The sequence below is a fragment of the Anomalospiza imberbis genome, chromosome 4 (assembly GCF_031753505.1).
Source record: "Anomalospiza imberbis isolate Cuckoo-Finch-1a 21T00152 chromosome 4, ASM3175350v1, whole genome shotgun sequence".
NCBI lineage: Eukaryota > Metazoa > Chordata > Aves > Passeriformes > Viduidae > Anomalospiza > Anomalospiza imberbis.
This window is the reverse complement of record NC_089684.1, coordinates 39140935-39166432: the sequence shown is the minus strand read 5'-3', so window position 1 is coordinate 39166432 and position 25498 is coordinate 39140935. Positions and strand designations below refer to the sequence as shown.

At 39.2% G+C, this 25498-nt stretch overlaps 1 protein-coding gene across 5 annotated transcripts in view; it reads left to right on the top strand.

The window, feature by feature from the left end:
* Positions 1-25498, top strand: part of AFG2A (AFG2 AAA ATPase homolog A) — a 162931-nt gene that overhangs the window by 71925 nt on the left and 65508 nt on the right. Inside the window, exon 13 of one of the 5 annotated variants that reach the window (XM_068187935.1) lies at positions 21961-22084. The exons of 3 other annotated variants lie outside the window; for them this stretch is intronic. In XM_068187935.1, coding sequence (XP_068044036.1) covers positions 21961-21968 — 8 coding nt within the window. In that variant the 3' untranslated portion in view covers positions 21969-22084. Of the gene's footprint in view, positions 1-21960; positions 22085-25498 lie in introns of those variants that run through there. One more of the 5 variants, XM_068187933.1, reaches the window with a different exon arrangement.

The following is a 25498-nucleotide window of genomic DNA, read 5'->3' as shown; positions in this document are numbered from 1 at the left end:
TTGTGCTAAAATTTCATTACAGAAGGTAAGAAAGGTGTGAAACAGCAATGAGAATGTTAATGCCGTTTTCTTATAGACTGGGGTAATCAGTGGCTGATAAAACTTTGATTCACTCCTGGTGTGTCTTTTTTACAAGAGCTATCTAATAACATTGCAGATTTGTTAACCTTTGTGCTTCCCAGGAATTATTGGCAGTGGTATAGGCCGCAAGGAGTAGCAGTGATTTGTGGGATAGGAGACATTTGTGGAAATTGTTTCATCACTAAGAGACTTTTAAAATTATGGAACTATGGAAGGGAGTTGAAGATATGCTCTGGGTACCTCTCCTCCCTCCCCTTTGCCTCTGCAGCTGCAGAACCCTTGTAGAGTGTCTGCTGTCTTCCCACCCTGTGAGGTGTTCCCAAGACTGACCTGAAGCTGGAGCTGCTAAAATGCCATGGATTTAGATGCAAAATCAGGTGCAGAGTTACTTTAACGCTTGCAACTGCTCCAAAATTGAGCTTACTATTGATAGCAACCAGTGCACTGGACAAGGGATGGGCACTTCTTAAGAATTGTTGCATTTTTGGTTGACAGATGGTTTGGCAGTGCTTCTTGTAGAAACTATTTCTTTATCTGTAGTAGTGTGAGAAGCTAGAGTTCAATTGGAGAGCCAGTTGACTTCAAAGCAGGACAATCCATGTGTTTGTCTGACCTGGCATGGGCTTGCTGAGAGAGAAACTGGATCTGAGTGAGGCACACCAGGCAGTGACACTGTATGGCAGTGATTGCTATGAACAATTTTTATTTTTCTCTTTGATAAAAAGTACAGTGGCAAAACCAGCAGAGCTGCTCCCCATGGGGTGTGGAGAAATGTATTTAGTCTGAGGGCTGCATTAATCAAACTGGTACACGAATTAATTGGGTTTGAATCATCCTGAATTCCTTGTCATGACCCACTGTTTTGCCAGGGGGGATCTAGGTGGAATTGCTACGAGAGGATAGTTACTGCAAGGTTCAGGTGCAAGGATGTTAAGGCCAAATTACAGCCCTGTTTATGCCATCCTGACTGGCTAGTGTAGCTGCTTAAAAATCAATACCATCAGGAACAGCCTAATCCATCTAAGTATTCACTGCTGTTATGCAAGTGATTGGGAAGAAATTAAATTATTTGTATCTTTGGGCTAGGATCTATCCTGTTTATTTAAAAGCTTCTCAGAGTGACCCATTTTATCCCTTTTTTCCTCTCTGCCTTAAGCAGAAGAGGCCAGGGCAGGAAAGCATGGGAAGGACAGCACAAGTAGGGTTTCTTCCTGCAGCAAATGTAAAGAGACAGGTTTTGTGTGCTGGATTGATGGGATGTGGCACTGCTCCCCTCACCTCCAGCCTGACCCTTGTGGCAGAAGACAATGTAAGTTGCCCCAGAATTGATAGGTCTCTAATGGGAAGTCGTGCGTGGCTGTTGAGCTGAAGCTCCACACCTGTTCTGTGTCACAGCAACTTCCTCTGCACAGAGGTAGTTCTGTGAGTTATTTATTTGGGTATTCATTTTGTTGCACCCTGTTCTATAAGCAAAGCTTTCACCTAAATCTTTTTGGCTTGTCCTCCCAAACTTACTTGTAACCATGTGCATGTCTGCAGAGGCCTCTGAAATCATGCTGTGATGAAAGATAATAATTACTTTTTTCACAACTTTGTTTTGTCATTTCACAAAGTAAGCATGAAAAAAAATTGTGAGATTTTTCTAACGTATTATGGAAGAATATACCAACACCACACTTGATTTGGCATGATGTTTACCCCATTTACCCTTCCTTTAGCTCTGGCCTTGACCAGATTTGTCTGTTACAGATCAGTGTTTTCAATCAGAGACTGTAACAGCATCACACCTTGGCAACATCCTCACACCCACACAACCACTTTTTTCTGTGGTTTTTGACTTGCTGACCTCAGTCCTTCATTGGTTCATACCTACTTAAGTAGGTGGTTATGCTGTGTCTTCAGAAAGCATCACCAGAGCTGTGTGCTTCAAATTATGTTTAGGGAAGATGGAATTTCTCCCTGAGCCTGTTCAAATCACAGGGGAAGTGCATTATCATTATCTTAGTATTAGTTTGGGTCAGTGTCACACACCATAAAGCTATTATGCTTTGATAATGAGTTATAAATACAAGAGTGTGACACTTAGAGTGGTTACTTGAGGGCTTTCTTTTATAATAATGCATGTAGTCTGTTTCTTTTGGTATAAAAATCTTAAAGCTCAGTTTAATATTATACTAAATATCTGCATACATTACAGTAATCTACCGCTTTCTTTACTTGGATCTATTTTGAAATTGTTTTACATTTTGCTGTGGTTAAAGACCCCTGATGACAGTGATCAGGCTTGGGATTTAGTGATTAGTGCTGTTTTAGATTTGCAGATACCATTTAAACAGATGGACCCATCTGTTTCGGCCTGATTTTGATTCCAAGCTGCTAATTGCTGTTGGCCATTTTTTTTTTGTTTTTTTTTTTTTTTCACTACTGTGCTGCCCTTGGTTGTCCTTGTAGTTGTGAACTGTCAAAATGTTGGGGTTTTGGGGTCCTCATTCTTCACTACATCAAAGTTGTTGTCTTGAACCTTGCACAGGTGGGTTGTTGCAGGGATCATCCTGACTTGGTTTGTGGATGTGAGGAATTACTAAAGTTAAGGCACACAGAGAGTATGAAGTACAGGCATCTTTAGAAAACAGGATAATTGGCCCCAGAAAATCCAAAGCAAAAGCTTCTGCAGCCTGGCCTCTCATCAACATTGAGGTATAAAAGAAATTTGAGAAATTGATGTTTAGAGTCTTATCAGGATTTCTGAATGTGCTATTGAGAGACTAAAATTTATGTTTAAATAATAATTGCATGTTATTGCTAAGACTTAGTGACAGGAAAGGAACTTGAGACACATGATTTTCTTGTAATAGAAAATGTGCTTTTGAGTATGAAGACATATATGGAATATCTCAGCTTTCTGTGTGTGCTTTTAGTTTTGACTTCCACTGTTGACATTTTGCACAATAGTTTCTGTAAGGTGTAGATATAGAGAGTGTCCAGCAAAGGGTATAGGCAGGTCGTGGTGTTGCACAGAGGAGGTAGTACTGGATGGAAAAGAGAAGAAGGAGCAGGTAGGCAGTGTAAATTATACCGATTCAGTTACTTTTGAAGTGGTAAGTTTTGTAGCATTACCATAGTTGCTCTTCCTTGCCTTTGTTCTGTCATTACCTTAGAAAAGATTGTTGTTTGATAAACAATGTGCAGCATTGGATGCCAGATGAAAGCACAGCCAGGAGATTAGATTACATTATCAAGGGAGAGAGGAAGGAAGATGCATTGAGAATGGGTCTGTTACAAGTCACCAGGTAATTATCAAGCTCCATAATTTTAAAGGGGCAGCATCTCCTTTCTAATGTCTGTTTTAAATGTTACTTGTGATTAAAAGCAGATCATTTTGGGAGGGAGGAGTGAGCTTTGTTATTTCTCTGTCCGGATTGCTGTTGAAACAAAGAAAAGCTGCAAAAATGGAAAAAGTCCTCTGATGGTGTGTATACATGTGCATGTTTGGAGGGCAGAGATGTGATTATGAGATCTGTGAACTTTGGATCTCCCAGTAAAGTGGATGTAAAAACCAATCTGAAAATAGTATGGCATGAAATAAATTAGTTTTTCTTCTGGTAATGAAGTCACAGGTTTAGCTAATGTGAATAGTTGATGGTGGTGTGATACGTTGGGGTGTCCCCACAGATTTCAAAACTGGGGGAAAGACAAAGTTAAAAATAGCAGATAGCTTATTCTGTATCCCACCTAATGCTGATATCTCCACTGACAGATAATATTATTCTGCTACATGACATGTTTTTCCTTCTGTGTCACAGGTCATTAGAATCATAAATTTTGTCAGCTCCAATTACTATAATCTTAAATATACAGGTTTTTCCCTGTTTGGAATCACTACATATGTGGTTGAATAAGGGCCATTTTTCAGGGCCATTTCCTGAAATAGCCAAACAGCTAAAGCGGGTATCCACCCACATAAAATTGTCTAAAATCCCACAAATACTGCTATGGAAATACCTGCATGACCACCACTCCTCTGTGTTAGATTGTCACTGGTGATCCATGAGGATAATGGGAAAGAAGACAATCTCAAAATTATGCACAACAGTTTAGTAAATACCTTTTAATGTCTTCAATGTTTCTAACTTTTGACATGGTAGGAAGATTGCCAGGATGATGGGACTGCCATGGCCTTTATACTGGTAGAATGCTTTATTTTCTGTTATTGCTACATTTGCCTTTTTTGCCTGCCCATCCCCATGACTGAATATGTAGATGCTGTGGTTGCAAACATTTCTCCAGAGAGGTGAGGCTCACCAGGTGCAGAACACCTGTCACTGTGAAAGGGCTTGGGAACACCTTTCAGAGAATGTGTCCTAGAGAGCCTATCAAAGGACAGACTATGGCCAGAAACATACTCTAATTGGAAGAGCCTTAAAGATCCACAGAAGAAGAAGAAGAGAGAAAAAAACAAAACAAAACAAACCCCAAACCAAACAAATTAACTAAACAGCTTTTAAAAATATGAGAGAGAGCTTCTAATTTGGGCTCAGACCTGGAATATGTCTTAAATCTCAGACTACTTTGTCAATTAAGTTCAGTTGCAAAGGGAGAGCAGGCACATGCCTTTGGGAGCCAAAGAGAAATATTGATAAATAAACTGCAATGGATAGTTCTTCCATTCCTTACAAACAATGCTGTTAGAGAGGACAGTGAGGGTGCTGTTCTAATGAGATTCTAACCTGTGACTGGAATAGCTTTACTTAAAACATGGAAATTTTGCTTTGTCAGAGGCCTGCGAATGGTACTGAAATTGTAACTGTGGTCAGTGCTATTGTGGGATGCAAACACTGGAAGAAGATCTTCACATGTTCATTTTGTGTGCCTGGTGGTTCATGTATAAAAGCCTTGTCATAGTTGGAAGAGCAGGGAGCAAATGGACTTGCTAATGCCAGGGAGTCAGCCGTCAGTTGGCATGTGGATTGCTGTGGACTCAGCAGAATTTATTGCAGTCTGCTGTCTTTAGCCTGTTTGTCCAGAATGAAATCTGAAATTCCTAGAGTCCCGTATTAGACCTGACTCTCTTTGAACTGATTAACATGATTCTTTCTGACATTCACTACCATATGTAGTCCACATAATGTGAATTTGTCTGTGGGAAGCAGCCTGCCCTGACCTTAGTAAGGTCCCAGCCTTCCTGAAAAGCTTCTCCCCCTCCCACACCTTTTTTTTTTTTCTCCTTTTTCTTTTTTCTTTTTTTTAAGTAGGTTTTGTGGAAGTGAAGTATTACTGTGGTATTTCAGAACAGAATCCTCAGATCTTTAAAAACCCCCACAAACTAAAGGCAGGGGACTAGAGGGATGGAGGAAGAGAAAAGCTCTGCATGGCAAACCATTGTCTCCGGAAATGGAACACGCCCACTAGGTATTTTTCCATCGGGAACTATTGAATTAGTCCTCTGCATCCTGATCAGAGAGATTGTAAAAGCAGGACACTTGCAGTGAATAGACTGGTTTTTGTCAGTAGCTTTGAAACTGCCTGCTAGAGCTCACATGCTTTTGTGCAGTAATTTGTTTATTATTACTTCCTTCCTCTGAAAACAGAAAAAAAGGAGTGACAAGCAAAATACACATTTTGAGAGATTTTGCAGTTTGAAGACTCGAAGTGTTTTGGAAGAATGATTCTATGGTGTGCATTTGTTCCCTCTTGCAGTGGGAACCCAGAGGGGAATATCTGCTGGGGTGTGCTCTTCAGGAAATGGGAAAGCAGCAGGATGCTCCATCTCTGCAGGGGACACAGTCACTACTAAAATTTGAGATTGCATTGAACTCAGTTCCTTGAAATACTTTGTGATGCCATTAAAAAAAACGGTGCTTGGCAGCACAAATTAGCTGCATCTCGTGGCTACAGCAGTGTGGTGAAAGTGTAGGTCAGCAATCACAAGCTGCAGAGTTCCCAGGTTTTGTGACTTTCTTACCCCTGAGACAGGAGTTGCTGCTGAGAAGGAGTAACTGAATTATGAGTGGGTGGTTCTCTTGTGCCAAACAACTTGAGCCATGAAGGTGATTTACCTTTTTACTCATTGTTTCAACGTGAAGACTTTAACTGGGGTAGAACTAAGGCCTGAAATGTGAATTTAGGTGAAGGATTTTAACCTTCAGGTAGCCAGTGCTTTGGTTGGTTCCTCTCGTTTGACTGTTGTGTCTCAGTTGAGGAATCTCACAGTGGGTTGGTGGTAGGGGCGGTGTGAATGAACAGCCACTCATGTTAGCTCAGCACCATCATGTTTAACCAAACAGCAGTGAGGGGAGGTTGCAACTTTAGATTTCTCTTAACCACAGGTAAGAATAAGTTGCTGACCCTCAACTTTAGGTGCTCCCTACCACACCTCTTGAGCTGGCTGGTTCCTGGAGGACTAGGTATACTAATGTTTTTTTGGTTTTTTTTTTTTTGTGGTTTTTTTTTTTTTTGTTCAGAAGAGAAGACATAATTTCACTTCACCTCTTCTGTAACAAAATAAGTTATACACAAGTGCAGCACAGACTTGGTTAAAAAAGTTGGAAGCCCCTATTGTTTTTTATAAGTATTTGTTAGCTATTAATTTCTATTCAGACAGCATGCAATGCCTGGGTTTTTTTTTCATGGAGGCTTGCCATAGTCTTCTATGAGACCGTCTTAACCTTGCAGCTCTCAGCACCAATGAGGTGAAGGGAGCCTGGAAAGCGCGACGTGTTTTCCATAGCAAGTCGTGGGTGATTAGCAGTTGGCAATGAACTGATATGAAGTGATAATGCAAGAGTGGCTGTGGTAATGTGTTGTCTGTGTCTCAGGAAGAGGTGTGTCTGCCTCTTGCCTGCAGTAAAATTGATGACATGGTCTGATAGACAAGTGCTGCATAAAAACTGAGAGGAATTTATAGGCACCTGAAGGCAATACAAGCCGATGATGAAAGGCATTCTCAGTGTTAGACACTAATTCATACTGAAGTGAAATCCTCACAAGGGCATTGTGTCTGCATTGCAGCTCACCGGGATGAAAGCCCACCTCAATGGCAGCAGGTTGTAATTCAAACACACTTTGGTGCCATGTTGAATTCACAAGTGAAATAAAAGGTAGAAATATTAATTAGATCTTAACTGCAAACTTCTTGCTGCAGCTCTTTCTTAAGAATCTCCTCAACTACTCTGCCTTCTAGTCATATGTTACTTTGCTATCTGCTTTTTTTCTTTTTGGTTATCTTAAATATGTGTATTCAGTGCACATCAATAAATGCTTTAGAAGCAGATAAAAGATATATTTGAACCAATTGGGTTAGAATTTTACAATTGACTCTTTTACAGCTAATTAAGGCATTTTGTTCTGGGGAATAATACATTTTCTCAGTTTTCTTGTCTGTCTCCAGAGCCTGTTTATGTAGTTCATCAGGTTTCTGTGAAACTGGGGTAAGGTGACACACTCAAAAGACTTAGTAGTGCTTAAGAGTAGTTTCACTTCTTAAAATATTGTCCATGGTTTAAGGACTGCTGTGAACTAGTCAGATTGCTTCATTTTCTTACAGAAGATACCAGTTTCCAGTGATAAGCCACAGAATTGCTATAGTACCAAATGCAGAATAGAGGACTGCAGGGCAATTTATGGGAGCAGATTAATTACTGTTATGTCCTGTGCTGTAATCATGTTGTTATGGTCATTGTGGTCTGGCTCTGTAAGAGGCCAGGCTTGTAGAGAAATACATGAAAGAAATGGAAGAAGTTTCAGGCATGGGTTACTGTGATGTGGGGAGTGGTATGTTTGCCAGGAACTTTCTTTTTTTTTTTTTTTTTTCCTTTGTCAGCTGATTGATAAAAGATAGTGGTTTTCCTGCATCCTGTTGGAGAGAGAGTTACCAACTGCATTTTGGATGACTATAGCAATCTGAGGTAGTGAAGAATTGGTGTCTTTTCAGAACCATCCTATCAGATGCTCAGTGCACTGGTGGAAGGATATGTTCTTTCATTTCTCAGAATGCTGAAATTCAGAGACTACATTTTTATGTATGTATAAATGTAGTTACATTGTATACTTGTCTTGTGCTCACCTTTTCCCCACATACTCAAAATCTGTTTGTTTTTCTGTTGATGGTCTTATATCATTATGGTTGCTTGCGAAGCTAAAAGCAGTGGAGTGGCATAATTCTTTTAGAAGCATTAGAGGTGTCAGCAATAGTGGTGATGATACAAAGTTCATAAGTATTTTTATTTATTTCAAAACTAATTTCTTTCGCAGTCTTTCTTCACACTTTGTCTTCTTGTAAATTTGAAAAAATAAAAATGGACTATGTCATTATGTCCCATTAAAGGAGGTCAAGTTGTACTCTAACGCCTAAAATTATCTGAGATTCTTCTCAAATATGCCAAACAAATTCTCCATTTCCAAGGTCAAAACCAGCTAGATTCCAGTGACTCTGGAAGCTGTCTTTTTTTTTTTTTTTTTTCCTTTTGGAACCATCTTGCTGTTCCCTGGAAGGCATCTGCTCTTCACTCATTCAGTTAGTTCACTTGAGTTAGTCTTTACCAAACTCTGTGTGGGTTTTCCCCCTCCGCTTCCAAATCTTTCTTAATTGTTTTTCTCTGAACCACAACTTGCCCTTTTCCACCACTAATGATTCTTTTTTTTTTTCTGACTTGCTCCTTTTGTGAACACTGGCCTATTCAAGGCTGAATTTCTCATTGCTCACAGCTTGACCTTTCTTCATTTTGTTGACTTCATGCTTTCAAATTTTGCCTGCTTTTCCTCCCTCTCTTTTTGTTCTTCTTCTCTTGTCTTTCCCCTGGCACTGTATTTCTCCATCTTAGTGTGTCCCACCCTTCCTGTTCATGTCAACTACCTCTCATTTTGTCACTTCTGGCAAAATCAATCACCTTGGTAAGGAAATTCCCAATTGTATTGTATTTTCCTTTTAAGTTCTTTGCTTTGGAAATGGTTTTCCTGGTTCTGTCCCATTTCCAGTAGTCATTTATTACCTCAAGTTTAACAAATTGATTAGTGAAAAGAAATGTAGAGTCAAAAGAGAATCAGCTTTTTCACATCAACATCCCTTCCTCCCAGAGGTAAAACAGGAGCTTCCACAAAGCTGCAAAACTAATGAAAGTTCTGATAAATTGTACTTCTGCTTGTTGACTGACTTCTACTGAATTTTAAGAGGGCTGCAGCTGAACTTCTGGTGTATTAAATACCATAGAACCTGCTGCAGGAAAGAAATAGTATGCCCAGCAAGGGCTAAAACCTTAACTGGAATTATTGCCAGTGTGAGCTCTGGATAATTCACATGGGGATGGTATTGGCTGTGTTAGCCTTGGACACAGTGTGCTGGCACAGACCTGATTTTCTGGTAAAAACAGACCAAAATGTGTCAGTGGTCTCAGATCTGGCAAAACAAAATTCAGAAAGTTGAATACTGATATATGTTGGGTGTGTATTTGTTTGCTGTGGTAGCTGTTTGGTTTTGATATTGGTTTTTAGTATCTTGTTCCAAGTGTAAAAGCTTTTAGGTGTTTTTCTGACCTTTATTTTCCTTCGATTCCTTTTACACACTTCAAACATTTTCTTCAGTTGCATTTCTTTATTTACTGACTCTTGTCCATTCCTCACCTCTGCACTTCTTTCGCAGATTTCCCTTTCGTGGTATTTCTTGCTTTGAACTGATTGTTACTATGTTGTATATAGCATACCTTTCTGGTTTATTTCTTAAACTCTTCTGGTGTGGGTTTTTTTTTTCCTTATATTATAATTTCTATTCTTTTTTATTTCTATCTAGTGCTAACTAAAACGAAGCCATCATGGTTTGAATTCACATTATCACTGTCTTTTGACCATTCAGATCCTTTTCTGAAATGGACAAGTGGTTTCTTCAGTAACAAAAGCAGTGATGCCACCCCAATTCTCCTTCCCCCCCCCCCCCCCCCGCAATACCCAGTGAATTAAAGTTACAACAAAGGGAGACAAGGAAAAGCACTTGTGATGGCACAAGTGGGCAGCAGTGTTCCTTTGGTTGCCATAGCAACGAAGTTGCCCATTTTGGCATGAGAGCATCAAGAGATTTAAGTAATGACATCCATTAAAATATGGTGTGGGCTTCCTGCAAGTTGGCAGCAGGGCTGCAGGGTTATTCTCAGCTATCTGGGTTTTTTTGTTTGCTCTCTTAACCTTCCTGATTGACCTGTTTGCAAAAACATTCTGTATCCAATGGCTGCCTTCCAATCGGAGACAGCCCCGAGGATAAAGTTCACTGTTTAATTCCACAAGTGCTTAGGGACAATGCGTATTATTAAGGTTCACAGAAGACTGTTGTGCTTGCTCTGCCAGTGTTAATGGAACTAATGTATATGTCAGGAGAGGAAAATACAGCTACCCCGGTGTAAAGAGTAAGCACAGACTCTCACTGAAAGGAGAAAAAAGAAGAAAAAGTAAATATCATTATTAATTATATGGATTCCCTCTTGGTCTGTGGGATACATATACTTGGAGAAGAATAAAGCGACAGTTTTAATTTGATCTTTTTAAAATGACAGCGAAATCCTTACTTCAAAAATAAACCACAGAATAAAAATCACTTTGTAAAGCATCCTATTTCTTACTTCCTGCATTACTTCTTATTTCCTGCTACTGTAGCTTTTGCAGAATTTCTTATACTTGAGATATTCAGCTATTTAAAAACCTGGTAGGAATATTATGGATGTATTCCATGGCAGAGATGATGGCTATTAGTTTGTTATGGTGACTTCTGAAAGACCTTTTTTTGTTGATGTGGGTATTTGGTGCTGTTTGCATATGTACTTGAAGGTGCATCCTCTCAGAATGCAATTTTTCTTTTCTTCATGACAATATTTCTTTTATAGATATTGAGCTGTATTGCTTTTATTTACACTCATTATTTTTGCTAGCAGAGGAAGCATTTCTGGATATTGTCATAACATAATAACATTAAAGTAAGCATTGATTTTTCTAATCTAATCTACTCAGAAAGTAATGTGAATGGAAGGAGCATTTTCAGTGAGTGAATACTTCTTTGTTTTTACTTCTCTGCTTACAAGTCAGAGTATTAAATATTTATCTGAGTATTAAGTATTCAAATATTTTTATTTAAAGCCCTGATATGTTTCTGCTTGATTGTGCAGCATTTGCTCTACTTAAAAAAAAAAAAAAAAAAAAAAAACAAAAAAAACAAAGAAAGAAAATTGGATCCCAGCTGACTACTACTGTTGCTTGTAGAAATAAAAAAGTTAAAACTTGAGCTGAATGGTTGAAGAAAGTGTGAGTTTAGACAAAGCTTATTAATTGTTATTTAGCCTGTACCAGTGAGTATCTGGGAACACCAACATAAGAGTTTTCATGTAAACCTGCAACCACAGCTATATAAACAAGTCTCTCAACGCCTTTGAAATCGCAGGCAGCTTGAAACCATGAGCAAGTTTCCTATGGAAATAACTCATGTTTAAACCCTTTTAAATTCCATAGGCAGTTGAGAAAATAACCTGTTATTTAGGTAATGGAACATTTTTGTCCCTTACTTTGCTTGTACCCATTGCATCAAATAAGGCTTCCCCTTCTATTAAATGTGACTTTTTACAATTGGTTTTAGGCTTCATGTTTATTGTAGCTGATGATGGGGGGCAATGGGGACTAAACACGTTTTGAGTCTAATTGCAAGTGATTGCTTTTTCATTTTTCCTTACGTGTCATTGTTTAAATTCTGCTCTTTTGACATGTTTTGTCCTAAAGCACTGCCTCTTTACAATTCAGTATTTCTATTAGCTTTAGGCCCAACAAAGCAAATCCTGTTCTGTGTTAGTGAATGTCTTAGTTCCTGACAGATGCTGCAGCAGGAATCTGATGGGTATGACATGTACAGCATTAGAGCTGCAATGGTGAGAAATAATCTATAGCTTGTCAGTTTATGGTAGAATCAAACATCTCTTTTAGTGTAATGAAACAGTAGCTGTTTCCCACTGCAAATTAGAGATACATTTTTGGTTGGTTTTATTGGGTGGGGTTGTTTTCTGATTTAAAAAAAAATATTGGGGAAAAAAATCAACTCTTTCCCACAATAATCTGAATTTATAAAATAAGTTGTGGTTGTTACAAAATTTTATATGAAGTGTTTGGATCCATAAGCATGAGGAGATAAACATCATATTTCTGACTCAGAAGGCTAATTCCAAGTCTTTGTTTTATGCACCGAGATGTTTTGGATTTACTGGGTCTAGACTGAAAACTGTGGGTGAATTTGGCCCAGAAACTATGTGACTTGATCTTAAAAAGTTGTGTTATCGTATGAGAAAGAAAATTTTCATGATAGATTGAATAGTCCCTGAGCTGTCCAGTGGTTCCCAAAGTAGCAGACCGGAGAACTGCTGGTCTTGGCTTTCCTTTTCATTTCAAGTTAACAGGAAAAGAACAAATGTGTGGAGATAAAGGCTTTATCCTCCAAGGAAGTTCACTGATCCTGTGGTGGCTATCCCAGTGTAACTCTTTACGAGGCACTTGTATTCCGTGATGAAAATTCCCCTTTTTTCTGTGTACAAAATACAAGCAGAAGAGGGTAGGGAGCATTAATCCTGGAATACAAGTGTCCCAACAGGATTAGCATAGCCATTAATGTCTCTGTAGACAAGCCTGAGAGGAAAGAGAGAGTTAAAACAGTCTGTATTCTCTTAATTTTCATTTTAAAGCTCAAAACACTCCCTGCCATGCCCGAGGCTAAGTTCAGAGTTGAGGGATGCTTCACTGTGAGTGTTTTTCTGTACCTGCCAATTGCCCCTTCAGTATCACAAAGAGGTTTCACACCCAAAATCTGCAGCAGGCTGTTCACTTTGTCCCAGTCACAGACCCTGCTAGAAGGGAGTGTTTGCATCAGGTGGAGTAAGACGAGATCTGTGCTGCCTCACTTCCAGAGCTTGGGGTTATTTAGCATGTACAGTCATTCCCAACTTGCTTTTTTTTTTTGTTTTGCTCATCAGTGCAGACGTGTTCTTAAGGACAGAAATCACAGTGGCCTGAATAAGAAGGAAGCTGCTGACAGCTTTACTGCTCATTTTTAATTGCTGTTATTCTCTGCGAGCAGTGTGGCTTTTCCAGAAGTAGTCCTGTGGAATTCTGAAAATCATACACTGAGTGTTAAAAAGGTGCTGTACTTTATTGGTAAATCTTTCTTACTGATTTTTTCCCCTCCTAAAATTATGTTAATGGAGAATTTACTGATTGCTTTTTGAGCATTTATTATTCTGAAGTAGTCCCCACTCTGCTTCATAGTTGGCATTCTAATTTCTGCACAAGTACTAGTTTTTTAGGAATACTGTATTTTTAACAGTATCAGCTTGAATTTAAATTATTTTTCTAAACTCATACAGGCAAAACAATATCCCTGCTTTATAAAGAATTGGCAGAATGGACCTCAATTGCCAATCATGGGAGCATTCTGAAAACCTGTGTGACAAATTCAGTTATATTGAGGATGTGAATTTTCTTCCAGGTTTTCATGTTTTAAGGAGTTTTCTGAAGCTGATTCCATTTGTAATCCATATGCCTTGTGTGGAACACTGCCCTTTATTCTTTATTACACTCTGCAGGTTGTTGATTGCATGTACCTTTTGAGTCTATCCTCTGGCATCCAGGAGCATAAACAAAGCTGCAGACACTTTTTTCCTCTCCCAGCAGCATGATGTGTTTGTGAATTAACCAAGTAGCCTTGGGTTCTACTTGGGTTTCCCCATTGTTGGAAAGGCAATTTATTCCTTTAATGAGACCGGAGATTAAGGATTGAATTAAAGGGAAAGTGTGGGTTGATACAAAAACCAGTTAATAAATAAGTTAAATTACTGGTCTTTTTAGTTTTAATAGCTGATGAGGTGTTGGCTTTCTTTTGACAGTGCTGAGTTGTTGGGAGTGATTTTTTTTTTTTTACAGTTATAACCCCTAAAGAATACTGTGCCCTTAGTTTTTCATAACTGAGAAACCACTGAAGTAAAAAAGTAGGTAGCTCCAGAAGTGGGAATGTGTGATTTAGGAAAGATCATGTGAAGATCCTGTGGTTTAGAAAAGATCAAGCTGTGAGGAGGAGAAACCACCCATTTTTCTAGAGTGGCATAAAAAGATTCACCACAGGAGGGATATTTTGCAGCCATGTCTGTGAGCCTCCTTAGCCAAGTTAGGCATACAGCCACATTAAAATTTAAATAGGAAAACCAAACACAGCTCCCAGATGCATCCTGGAAACAATCAGCTGTTGGCTAATGGGCCTTATTTCTGTCTCACTCTTGTCTACTGTGCTTATCCTTTGCCATCCTGTGCTTTTTCATATCCTGAAGGGAGTTTTATCTCATTGCATGGTGGTGTTACATGGGTGCTTCTCTCTCACAGCTCCTCAGGGGACACGTGCCTTTTCCCTTTCCTCTTCCCTGCATCTCCCTCTTTGGGAGTGGGACAGTTCAGAGCCAGCTGCTCTTACCAGAAATTCACACAGTACCTGGCAGTAGAAGGGAAAAGCCTTTGAAATTGTGAGTAGGAAGGCGAAAGGACCATCTTGGGACTGTGGTGTGTGTTTCCTAGGCATGGCCACAGGCTCTGAAGTGGCAGGAGGGAGCTCCTTTTAGCCCCAGGTGTGTGGGCAAGAGGCCACCCTGCAGGTGGAGGAAGCTACGGCACTCCTGAGCCATCTGGCACAGGTTAGGTGTGCTCATGGGTTTTGCTCCTTGTAGTCCCTTATGGAGGTACAGCAGGGAGTGAGCCATGGCCCGGTCCCCTTTGTAGTTGCAGAGGAAGTTGCTGGCTGGAGATAAGGCTTCCAAAGATCCGGCCCAAATCAGACTGGATGTCTGGCACTGGGCTGCAGCCGCGTGAGGAAGTCCTTCGGCATCGGAGTCAAATGAAACACGGGTCAGAGACTGTGGTGTCAGAAGACAAAAATTGCTAAGTGAGTTTGAAATTCCAGGTCAAAAGTTTTTCCTCCTTTTATTAAACACAGCAAAAGGCATTTCTGATTACCAGGGATACTGATAATGCAGTATTCTAGAGATGCAGATCCCTTTGTACTTGGCCTTGCACTGCTGCCTGTGCTCTGAAGATCTTTCTTGAGGTTGAGACTGGTGCATGAAAGCAATATTCCCAGGGGTTTTGTGCAAGAAAACTGGCATATTTAAAGCAAAAAAAAGTATTGAAAACCATTATATCACCTGCTTTTATTCTCTTTTAAAATTTATACCTAATAAAAATATTCTTGATCATATGCAGGGTGAACAAAATCCTGTATGTTCCAGGGCCCCCTGTCTCATAACCAAAGCTATCCTGGAAGGGAAAGGGGGATGTTCCCCTTGAGACCATTCTCCTTCTCCCTCTTTACTGTGCTCTTCTAGACTTGTCTCCCTCTCAGTGGCTTCTCTTCTTCACCTCCTGCCCTCTCCTTGCCCAGGAGCTACCTCAGGGACATGAACATTTGTCTTTATTGGAGTTTCAATCCTTTTTTTAGGCTTTTTTTCCCACTCCCCTGCAAAATGGACTTGCTGTTGGTCTGTAAAACCCCACCAGATTTTGGTTGTCTCTTGAATGGTTTGGTTTACTGGCTTCAAAGGTCTGACAGACACAGCTTTCTGAATCATGTGGCTGGCATATCCTCTTCAGATTTTTGCTAGCAGTCCAAATTATAAGTAATACTAGTAAGATGCCTTTGCAATCAAAGTACAGCATGTTGTTTTCTTGCAACCACTCTCACCGCTGCCATTCTGTCTCGTTGTATACAACACTGCATTTTTCTCCACATTTGAATGTTTTGGTTCCATCTGAATTAAAAAGCCATAGAACAGCTTTCCCTCTCAGACAGTGGAGTCCTTTTTTATGATGTTTAGCCACATATGTTGGTTCATCCCTTCAAATTTACCTTTCAAATTTACCATTACCTGTCCTTGTTTGTCTGTGAAGTAACTTCTTGATGAGACTGCAACCCAGTGGCGGCTCGCCAATATTTTCTTAGGTTTTCTTGGAACATTCTGTTTAGGAAGTGGACTAATTAGCACGTAAACATTGTTTAGCAGAAGAACTCCAATTAGCAGTGTTTGGCCTGGCTTCAGCGATAAACAAAGTTTATATGCATGTCAGTGTTTGTCCTAACAGTTTATAAAGTCCATTTTGTGGTCCTAGGGGACAGCGCACAGCAGATACATTAAATAGTCACTGCAGTTGAGGCCATGAGAAAAAGCTTGCTGTGTCAAGCTTAATAGGCTGTGCATGATACATTAGTGAGCTACTTTGGAAGTTTTCCATTAATCTTAATTATTCTGAAATACTAACTAAATCTTTACAAATATGTCTTTCTTGTTATTGTCTGTCTAGTACCATCAGGAGAAAAATATGGCACATACTTCAGTCCTTGTAAACTAATGGAATTTAAGTTTTCAGTGTGTATTTTTGTGTTGTCACTGTTTTTTTCCCCTGTTTTGTTAGGGCCTAAAACTAAACTAGATTCTTATCAGCACAAGCATAGGTAAGCTTCTTGCCCCAAGAAAACAACTATCCTCGTTTTGGCATGACAAAATCAACGCTGATAAATGGTTGGGATAAGCTTGGACTACCCTTATGGTAATATTGCAGGTAGCCAAGTGTAGAAGCATACACTTGGTGGTTCTAAGGGAGGGATGCTGGTCCAGCCATGGTGGGCTTATCTGTAAGAAACCGAAGACTAGAAGGTTGTTGAAGTGTAAAATAATCATTCCTCCTTCCCTGCTCCACATGCCTTAGTCGTAGTTTTGTTGACTTTTTTCCTGGTTGTCCTTTGAATTCCTTGAGCCTGTATATGAGCAGGTGAGTTGGAGAGAGTGGATAACTTCATGTGCCCATCCCTTGTGTTGGGACTTTTAATTTATGATATAGACAGACTGGCTCAGGGGTTAAATCCAGTAGTGCTATCTTTAGATCAGAGACAGTATTAGATGACTAAAGTAAATGTGAAATATTCTATGGGTACTAAAAATACTTGAACTAATTAATTGACGTAATCCTAGTTTTGCATGAGAAGAGGATGCATGGAAGCTGCTGTTAATGTTTTGCTGGATTAGCTCTATTTGCATTTCAGAAATTACTATAACTAGAGGATCACACAGGACAAGTCTGTTCTTAGCTGTATAGTGGCTTGAAAATATCTTTTTCTGCTTCTGACAGCAGTACACAGACCACAGAGGCAGCCCAAAAGAAATCAGGTTTCTGCTGGAAATCTTTCCAAGCAATTAAAAGGCATTGTTAAAGTGTCTAATTCAGATTTCATCTATCAGTTAACTGAAAAATAACAGATGCAAATAAAGGAAAACTATTTCATTTTTCCTTTAGACAATGAGACAGATCCAGAACTTCTAGACAGCCATGCAGGGGTGTCTGTTCTTCACTGCAGGATCCTGGGTTGCATGTATATAACTTGTCATTAAACAGTGCAGGAAGTGAAGCTGCCCTTTCCCTCAGCCTTGGGTGGTTAACTGAGAGAGTGAAATAGTCCACTCACTAGGTGAGGGAGGAATCTAACCCTAATATTTAACTATTTATGGCACTTCAGTGTCACCCACACTCTGCCATGGCAACTTCCTTGTGTATGGAGTCAGTGGATGGCATTCTAGATACTCCAGCTGCAAAAGGATCATGTGTTCCTGGTTGCAGGCTTTTTATAGCAATTGGAAAAAACCCTTCCTTCAAAAGCGAACATCAGAATTAGCTGTTGTTGCTGAAAAGGATTGGATGTGATTGGTGACATGGTTTAAGTTCATGTTAGCTTTAACTAAACACATTCACTTTTTCTATTTTTTTCCCCTTTTTATGAGTATTTTACTCTGGTATGTTTTCTAAGTTGCCACTATGTCTCCTCCTCATTCCCTAATGTTCTTCCATTGTCTCTCTCTTCCTCTCATTACTCCCCTCACCAACAGGCCAGATTTTGATTTAACAGTTTTGTGGTTGATACTTTACTGAAACACTTGAGGAATTATCAAGAGAATGGTGCCAAGGGCCTATTCAAAGATTAGCTCCTTGGAAGTTTTTTGTCTCTTACAAACAGATTCAATAAGTTAGCTTATAATTACATTAATTAGAAAACAATAGACTCTTCCTACCTGCCATCATGTGAAGATACTTCAGAGAAGTAGCCATGTATCACTTAAAATTCTTTATTTAGTTTGTAGTAGTGGAGTTCTCTACGAGTTTAGCACATCTAAAAGGAAGTCTTTCAATATATGCCAAGTGAAAGGGTGCACAGAAATTAATTTCATTTTAGATGTACAAACTTCCTAATTATTCATATTTGCAAGTTTAGTTTTCACTTGAAATGAATAATAACTGGTGTTTCATTAATTTCCAGTTTGGTCAAAGGGTCAAAGTTTGTTTGTGGGTTGTTTTTGTGGTTTTTTTTGGTTTTGTTTTTTTTTTTTTTTTTATTAAAGGGGACTACTCTTGGGAAATAATCCAAAGACCAGGTTAAAAATTAGCTGTGATAAAAAAGTCCCATAAAAGATGGGCACTGATTGGTGGCAAGGTAAGTTGATAAAAATTGGTCTCACATCAGAAAGTAAGTTATTAACTGCTTGATTTTTCTTGATGTCTCCTGTTCCCTTAGGCCTTGGAAACTTTATTGGGGTTCTAAAACAAAATACACCCCTGATTTAATTCCAGCACATGCCAGGTTGGTGTTGTGCACTTCTCCTGCAGGTTTTAAAGAGACTGCAGGTGGTTTTTGTTATACTTGCAGTCTTAACTGTGGGGCTTTATTCTGGAATACACCTTTGTGAAAAAATACATTTGATTTGAAAAGATACTAGCCATTAGTGGAAAGCCTGTGAGGGATACCTAAAAATATAGATGATTTTCTTCATTAAAATAGCTCAGGAGCTCACATTCATACAGTCATGGATGGTGTTTGTACATCTAAGAAACAGGTGAAGCAGTCAGCAGCTGTGTCACCACAGGTTAAACTGTATAGGAAACTCAGAGTGAGCTAAGAATTGCATCCAAGTTTCTTCAAGTCTGGTAACCAATTTTGCTTAACTACTCTTTTATGGCGTTTTCCCCTCCCTGTTGATTTTTTTTAAGTCAGCTATAGAACAGGGCTCTAGTGAATTGAGCAACAACTCATTTCCTTTGCGATCACCAGGAAATACACTGAGCAATTAAGGGTGACTGGATGGGAAAAGGGCTTTCATTTCACTGAGATACAAAAGTTCCCAGGCTTTCCTGGCTTTTCAGCAGCCTTCCAGGTGGTCTGACTTGGAGCTAAGTCCCCCCTCTTGCTGCAATGTCCATAATAGCAGCAAATTTGAGGAAACAGGACTGACGGCTTGAAGGATTTAATTATTTTCTCTGTGTTTCATTGTTTAACAGCTCTGAGATGTACAAATCTCAGCTTCTATTTCCTACCTGTTTCTTCATTATCTAGATAAAGAGCAAAGAACTTCCACCAACAGCCTATAGGTTGACAGAGAGTAGTTCCTTAGTAAGAAGGAGTATCTCCCAGTAATCCTTGAATTCTCCATCTGTGCAAAGATAAACAAGTGTGGGGCTATGTTTTAAGTGAAGGTGACCATCTGCTGGTCTTGTTTTGCACAGAGTTGCTCAGTGACTGTTTTTCTTTCATATGTTGACCAAAAAATGTAGTATTTCCCCACAATGTGAGCTTCATGTGACAGCAGGTTGTAGCTTGTTGACATGCACTATGCCCACTAGTGTAAAATGAGAGTATCGGGAATGCATGTGGAAACATGACTTTGGCTTGAAACTGATACAAGAGATTTACAAGATAAAAAACCTGAAAACTCCAGCAAGTCCTAACAAAATACTCTCTTTAAGTAATTCACACTAAGTAAATATTATTGTTTATTGGAAACCCTTTCCCTATTAGAGTCTATTTTGCTGTTTACTTCTCTAGAATCTGAATAATAATGCCAGTACTATTTTCTAGGAGAAAAAAAAAATCTGAGTTTTATATCTCTTTTAAAAATTCAGAGTTTCTTTTTTCATTGCTGATTTATCCAAACTGAAAGAAACTGAATTACAGACATATCCATATCTTATAATGTGGCGTGAACTTGTGGTCCCTTGCTTCCATGGTTGAGAACTTACTATCTGCTTTTAAAAGAGATCTCACAGTCATAACAGATGCCAAATGTACTGAACTTTTTTGTTCATTTGCTGATAATACTTTGGATTTATTTATTGTAGAGGGGTTTGTGTGTGTGGTTGTCTGCATTGTAGATTATCTCAATTTTGTGTTGTTTCCCTCCCTTATATTAATGTTCATGCAATGGCTGTGTTTTCACCACCATTTGGAATTCTGTTTAAAGTTCCTAGCCAAATAACTGTTCTGAATGTTAATTCTCTTCTGAGCAGTTCCTGTGTCCTTCCTCTCAGAGGCTCTTAAGTGTGCTGTGATCTGTAAGACCCATCACAGGATTAAGGAACAAGAAGTGCTAATCTGGGTTTTACCCCTTCATGGCTCTGTAGTTTAGGCTGCCTGTGAAAGGAGAGAGCTGACCTGAGTTTCTCACAGGGTTGGGGTCAGGATTAATTAACTGCAGTCACAAATTATTGCTTGGGTGCTGGGGAATGTTTCACCAAGATTTTCAGCTGGTGCAATTCAGCTGAACTAAACAGAAACTTGCTTTTTGTTACAAGTAATATGTAATTGGCTGATGGAAATAGATCTGAAATATTTTTAGCCCTGTAAAATGCAGAGGAACAATTTCTCTTGTGTCTCACTGTTCAATATACACACCAGACTTTAAAATTTGCCTGCACCTGTTCTGGCATCCAATCCAACTAGGATATTCTTTCTGAAAGATAGGAGTTCAGTTTGTTACCTGGATTTGTAAAAATAGAGATTGGTGCCCTATTCTGTATCAGCAAAATGTATCATCAGCCCTCTGCAGGGAGCTTCTAATGCAGTTTCCAAGAGGCCTCCACAATCTGAGACATCCAAAGGCTCTGATGCCATCAGTTGGAAATCCTGGCCTAGAAAAATGTTTGTATATTTTAATTTTCCACCTCAGTTTTCAGTAGATACTCCAGTTTACAATAATATTATTTGTTAGCTGGAACCAAGACTGGGAAAATATGACCGGTCTGTAAAACCTCTGTAGCTTTTGTGGAGGTGTGATAGCATTGGACACAGAGAAAACTGTACTCCCAAAGTAGTGTTAATATCATTGAAACACCTGATTTTTGTATAATCTCCTATTTTGGAGAGCAAATTAGAGAGAGGGTGCTCTATACATGTGCACATAATAAATGTCAGTCTGGTTTATTCCTTCAGAAGTAATGTATGTGGGACTGGAACTTCTGTAAAAGGCATTAGCTTGGTGAATATTCTTGCCAATGCCACATTTGTGTGATTGATGAATGGTGCCTTGGTCATGAAGCCCTTGAGGAACAGAGTGCATATAGCAGCATTTTTTTTTAAGAAAAAACTTTACTCTTTCAGAGATTTTTACAGGTAAATCTTTGAATAGAGCAGAATTTTTTAAATGTTGTCTTTTGACCACAGTGTACAGGGTGCTACATTTCCCTCTCCTGAGTTCCTGTTTGGGACAGACAAAGCAGATGTTTGGCTTGGAAGCAGGCTTTATTTGGCGTGGTGGCAGGAAGTACTGAGAGATTTGCTATTGACATTTAATCCCTGATGTTTCTGTAGACTGAAAGAACTTTTTTTTTTTTTTAATTTCTCTTTTTCCTTTTTTGTTACTTGCTTGAATCTGTGTAAAATGAATTGAACTCATAATACATATTTGGCAAGGGAGCTGGAAACACAGTATTCTGTTTTTTTCAATCTTGACAGTCTTACTCATAAATCCCAGTCCCCTGATTCCTCTGATCACAGTGAGATTTTTTTTCTTGTAGGTGTTTAAAATGCGAAATTAGATGTTTCCCCAAAGCTGTATATCTGATCTCCATCACTGCAGCAATCCAACTCAAGGGCAGGCCCCCAAATCATTCTGATTTAGGGAAGTTTCTTCCTGCATCTGACCCAGGCTTTTGTGTTAATCGGCATTAATATTAATTAATATGTATGAATATTAATCTGTTTTAAAATTAGGGGTAAGAAAGAAGGGGGGAGAGCAGCTGAGAAGATAACTGGGCTGTGAAGGCAGCCAAGCTGATTTACATGAAAATACTGGAATTAATTACTGTTGTAATAAATTCTGATGGTTTTTCTGTAAAACCTCTGGGATGGGAGTTTTCATGCATAAAGTTATTCAGCAGAGATCTTTGCTGCAAAAATCTCAAGTGCTAGAAAAAGAACCTCACCTGTTATTCCATATTTGCATTTTCACACCACAGACTTTTTCTTTTTTGGATGGTAATCTTGGTTTGTGGAGGCCATGAAACTGCCCCTCTGTTTTCCCTCACCTGTGGTTCAGGCTATGATGATCTGTGCTCTGCTGGAAGCAATGAAGTGATGCTCTGTGCATTTTACATGCAGCAGATTTGAATCCTGCAAAAGTAAAGTTACTGGGGAAAAACCAAACCCATGGAAGGATTCAGCTAGTAAACTTCATTTTGGGTCAATATGTGGAATGCTTCATTTTTAGTGGACTGGATTGAGGTGGTTTGGGCTTTAGAGCTGCACCAGCTTGAACTGTGTCTCAGATGGGAATATGTGAGGGCTGCTTCTATTGTAATAGGAATGCTTTGGAACCAGAATGTAACTCCTTCTATTAGGCAGTCAACAAATGTTTAAATGCCTTTTGTTCTTAGGGGTATTTTTATAAAATCTTAGCAACCCGTGGTTTTCCATTTAATTGGAATATAGCTTAATTCACCAGCTTGCCTTTCAGGATGGTCCTGGATTTACCACCTGAGCCACAACTTCCTTAATGTCAAGCCAAAGTAATTTTAAGGGAAGGATATACTCAAATAATGTGGAAAATGTGTCCAGGAGAATGAGTCTGTGATAGCTCTCGGGTAAACAGAGTACAGCGGAGTCTGCAGGAGAGGAACATATATTACCCATTAACACTTTACAGAAATGAGTCCTGCAAAAATATTTACTAACTGGAAAGTGTAAAAAAAAAAATAAGGCTAATTATTTTTCTTCACTAGTTCTATTTTTCATCCCTTCCTGCTGATTCTTAGAATGTGGATACTCTGTTTTAAAGAAGTGCTTATCTGTATAATTTTGTAATTCTATTATTATTCAGTGACTCTGTGCTTACCACCAGTCACTAAAGTAGTTCTTCCACACCAGGTGTAGCTGTCCTTGGGTGGCACTGAAAAACAGAGTGGTTTTTAAAAGCTGTTTCAAGAAGCACAAGAAATGGTAAAGCCACCAAGCATACAGGGAAGAAGCACTGGGAGTGTGACAAGTTCTTTAGAGTAGGATGCTTCATGCAGTAAGAAAAGTAAGGAATTGAAGCATTATAAAGGCCTGAAACAAGATGTTCCTCCTGCCTTCCCACAACTAGAATATTTTTTATTTTGTGCTTTAGTCCCAGGCCTTGTTTTTATTTAAGTAATCTTTATGTCAGGTTGTAGGGTATGTTCCTGTGCATAGTTTTTCCTAGTACTGACAGCCAGAAAAGGTTTCCAATCCACAGTTTTTAAAAGTTTTCTAGGCTATTTATGAATTAAATGAAACTGCCTCAGGTCCAATAAATTTACTTCTTAATGGTATCAGCATTAAGTTTTGGAGCTTTCTGGGTTTCCATTATTCCCACTGCAATCTCCAGGCTGTGGTCTCTCACCAGGCATTTCTGTGCACACAGAGCTGCCAAAAATCAGAATAGGAAAGAATTACATGACTCAAGTTGTCGTCACATTGTTCACGGGAGCCTGCCTGTGGGAGAAAAAAAAAAATAACGATGGCAGAAAACTCTCCTCCATTCCTCAAGCAAAACATGGCTGTGCCAATACAGAGAGCTTCTCTGTCCCTGAGGAATGAGGTTGTCCTTTTTTTTCCCCACTGCTGATCAGCTGTACTAGAACTGCCCACCAATCCTGGGTACTTGCCAGTGGCTGGTTTAATGGGAAGAGATTTCAGCAGCTCCAGCAACCCAATTTCCTCTGCAAAGAGTACATATTCCTTGGCACAGGCATGGCTGTTGATCCCTAGAGCAATTGGGATTGGCTTGGGAGCCTTTGGGAGTGGGGAACATGTGCAGGAGGTGGTGATGTCTAATGGGTGACGCCTGGTGAGAAAGGGTAGAAATCTGGGGTTTTTTCTATTACTCCAGTTGTTTTTGATATTTTGATAGGAAAGTTTGGTGACAGAAGAACCACAGGCCTTGTGTTTGGGAGCTAAAGGATGGCAAGGATAAATTTAAAGTAAATTTAAATATTTTTAATTCGATTTTAATTTAAATTCCTTTTCCCCCATGGTTTAATAAGTTACCGCACTCTGATAATTTTATCTACAGCTTTAGCATGAACAGTAATCGTTGCCAATCTCTGTAATTATTATTTTGTGATCCTTTGGGAGCCTGCTGTACCAAGGCATTCTCTTCCCGTTGCTTCGGCACCTGGGAATTCAGGCTCCAGTGATATTTTCCAGCAGATGTGACTCTCGGGGCTTGTTTATTTTTAGCTGGGGATTGTGCACCTTGATCTCGGTGGGAAGTTTCCTGTCCTCATTGTCTTTTTACAGCCGGTTGTAAAGGCAAGTGGCTTATAATGACCTACCCTTACTTCCCCTCCTGCTTCCAAAAGACACAGGAATGTCATCATCACATGTTATAATTTACTCAGGGACTTTCCGATGAGGACCTCACAGGTTTAACCTTTCCAAAAGCTGTGTTTGTTCAAGAGGGTAATAGTGTTGGTAGCTTAAATGTTGAGGCTAAGAAGTTACCAGATTGGGTTTGATAGCTTCATTGATCTTTGTCCATTGCACGGTTTTTATTTTGGGGCATGTGGATCTATGCTTTTCAGTGATAGGCATATTTTGATTACCTGATTCCACTAAAATGAAATTTCTGAGGAAAACCATTTTTATTTTCAATGTTACATATCAAAGTTCTGACTTTTCTTAAATTAGTTTTAAATAATGGAGAAAATGGGGGAACATACAGGAATGATTTATATTTCTCCATCATAAATGGCAGCAACTACTTTTCTTAAAAACATATTTTAGAACATCCTGAAACTTTAAGCCTTGTGTATGTGTCTGTGCTCCTGCACATAGGTGCCTGTGTATACATTGTCTCTGTGCGTTTAGAGCAGTTTAAAAGCCTTGGGTAGCAGGTTGTGAGGAAATGTTTTTCTCTTTAATTTATAGATACTTCCAATGTTGGTTAAAGGGAAAAATATTGAGCAACAAAGGGCTCTGATCCCAGGATCAGGTACTTCTGTAGCCGCTGCAAATGCTGCTGTTATGATGCTGTTTTGTCGGTTTCCTGTTGTATGAAAAACAGTTTAAGGAGCAGATTTCCATCTATTATAT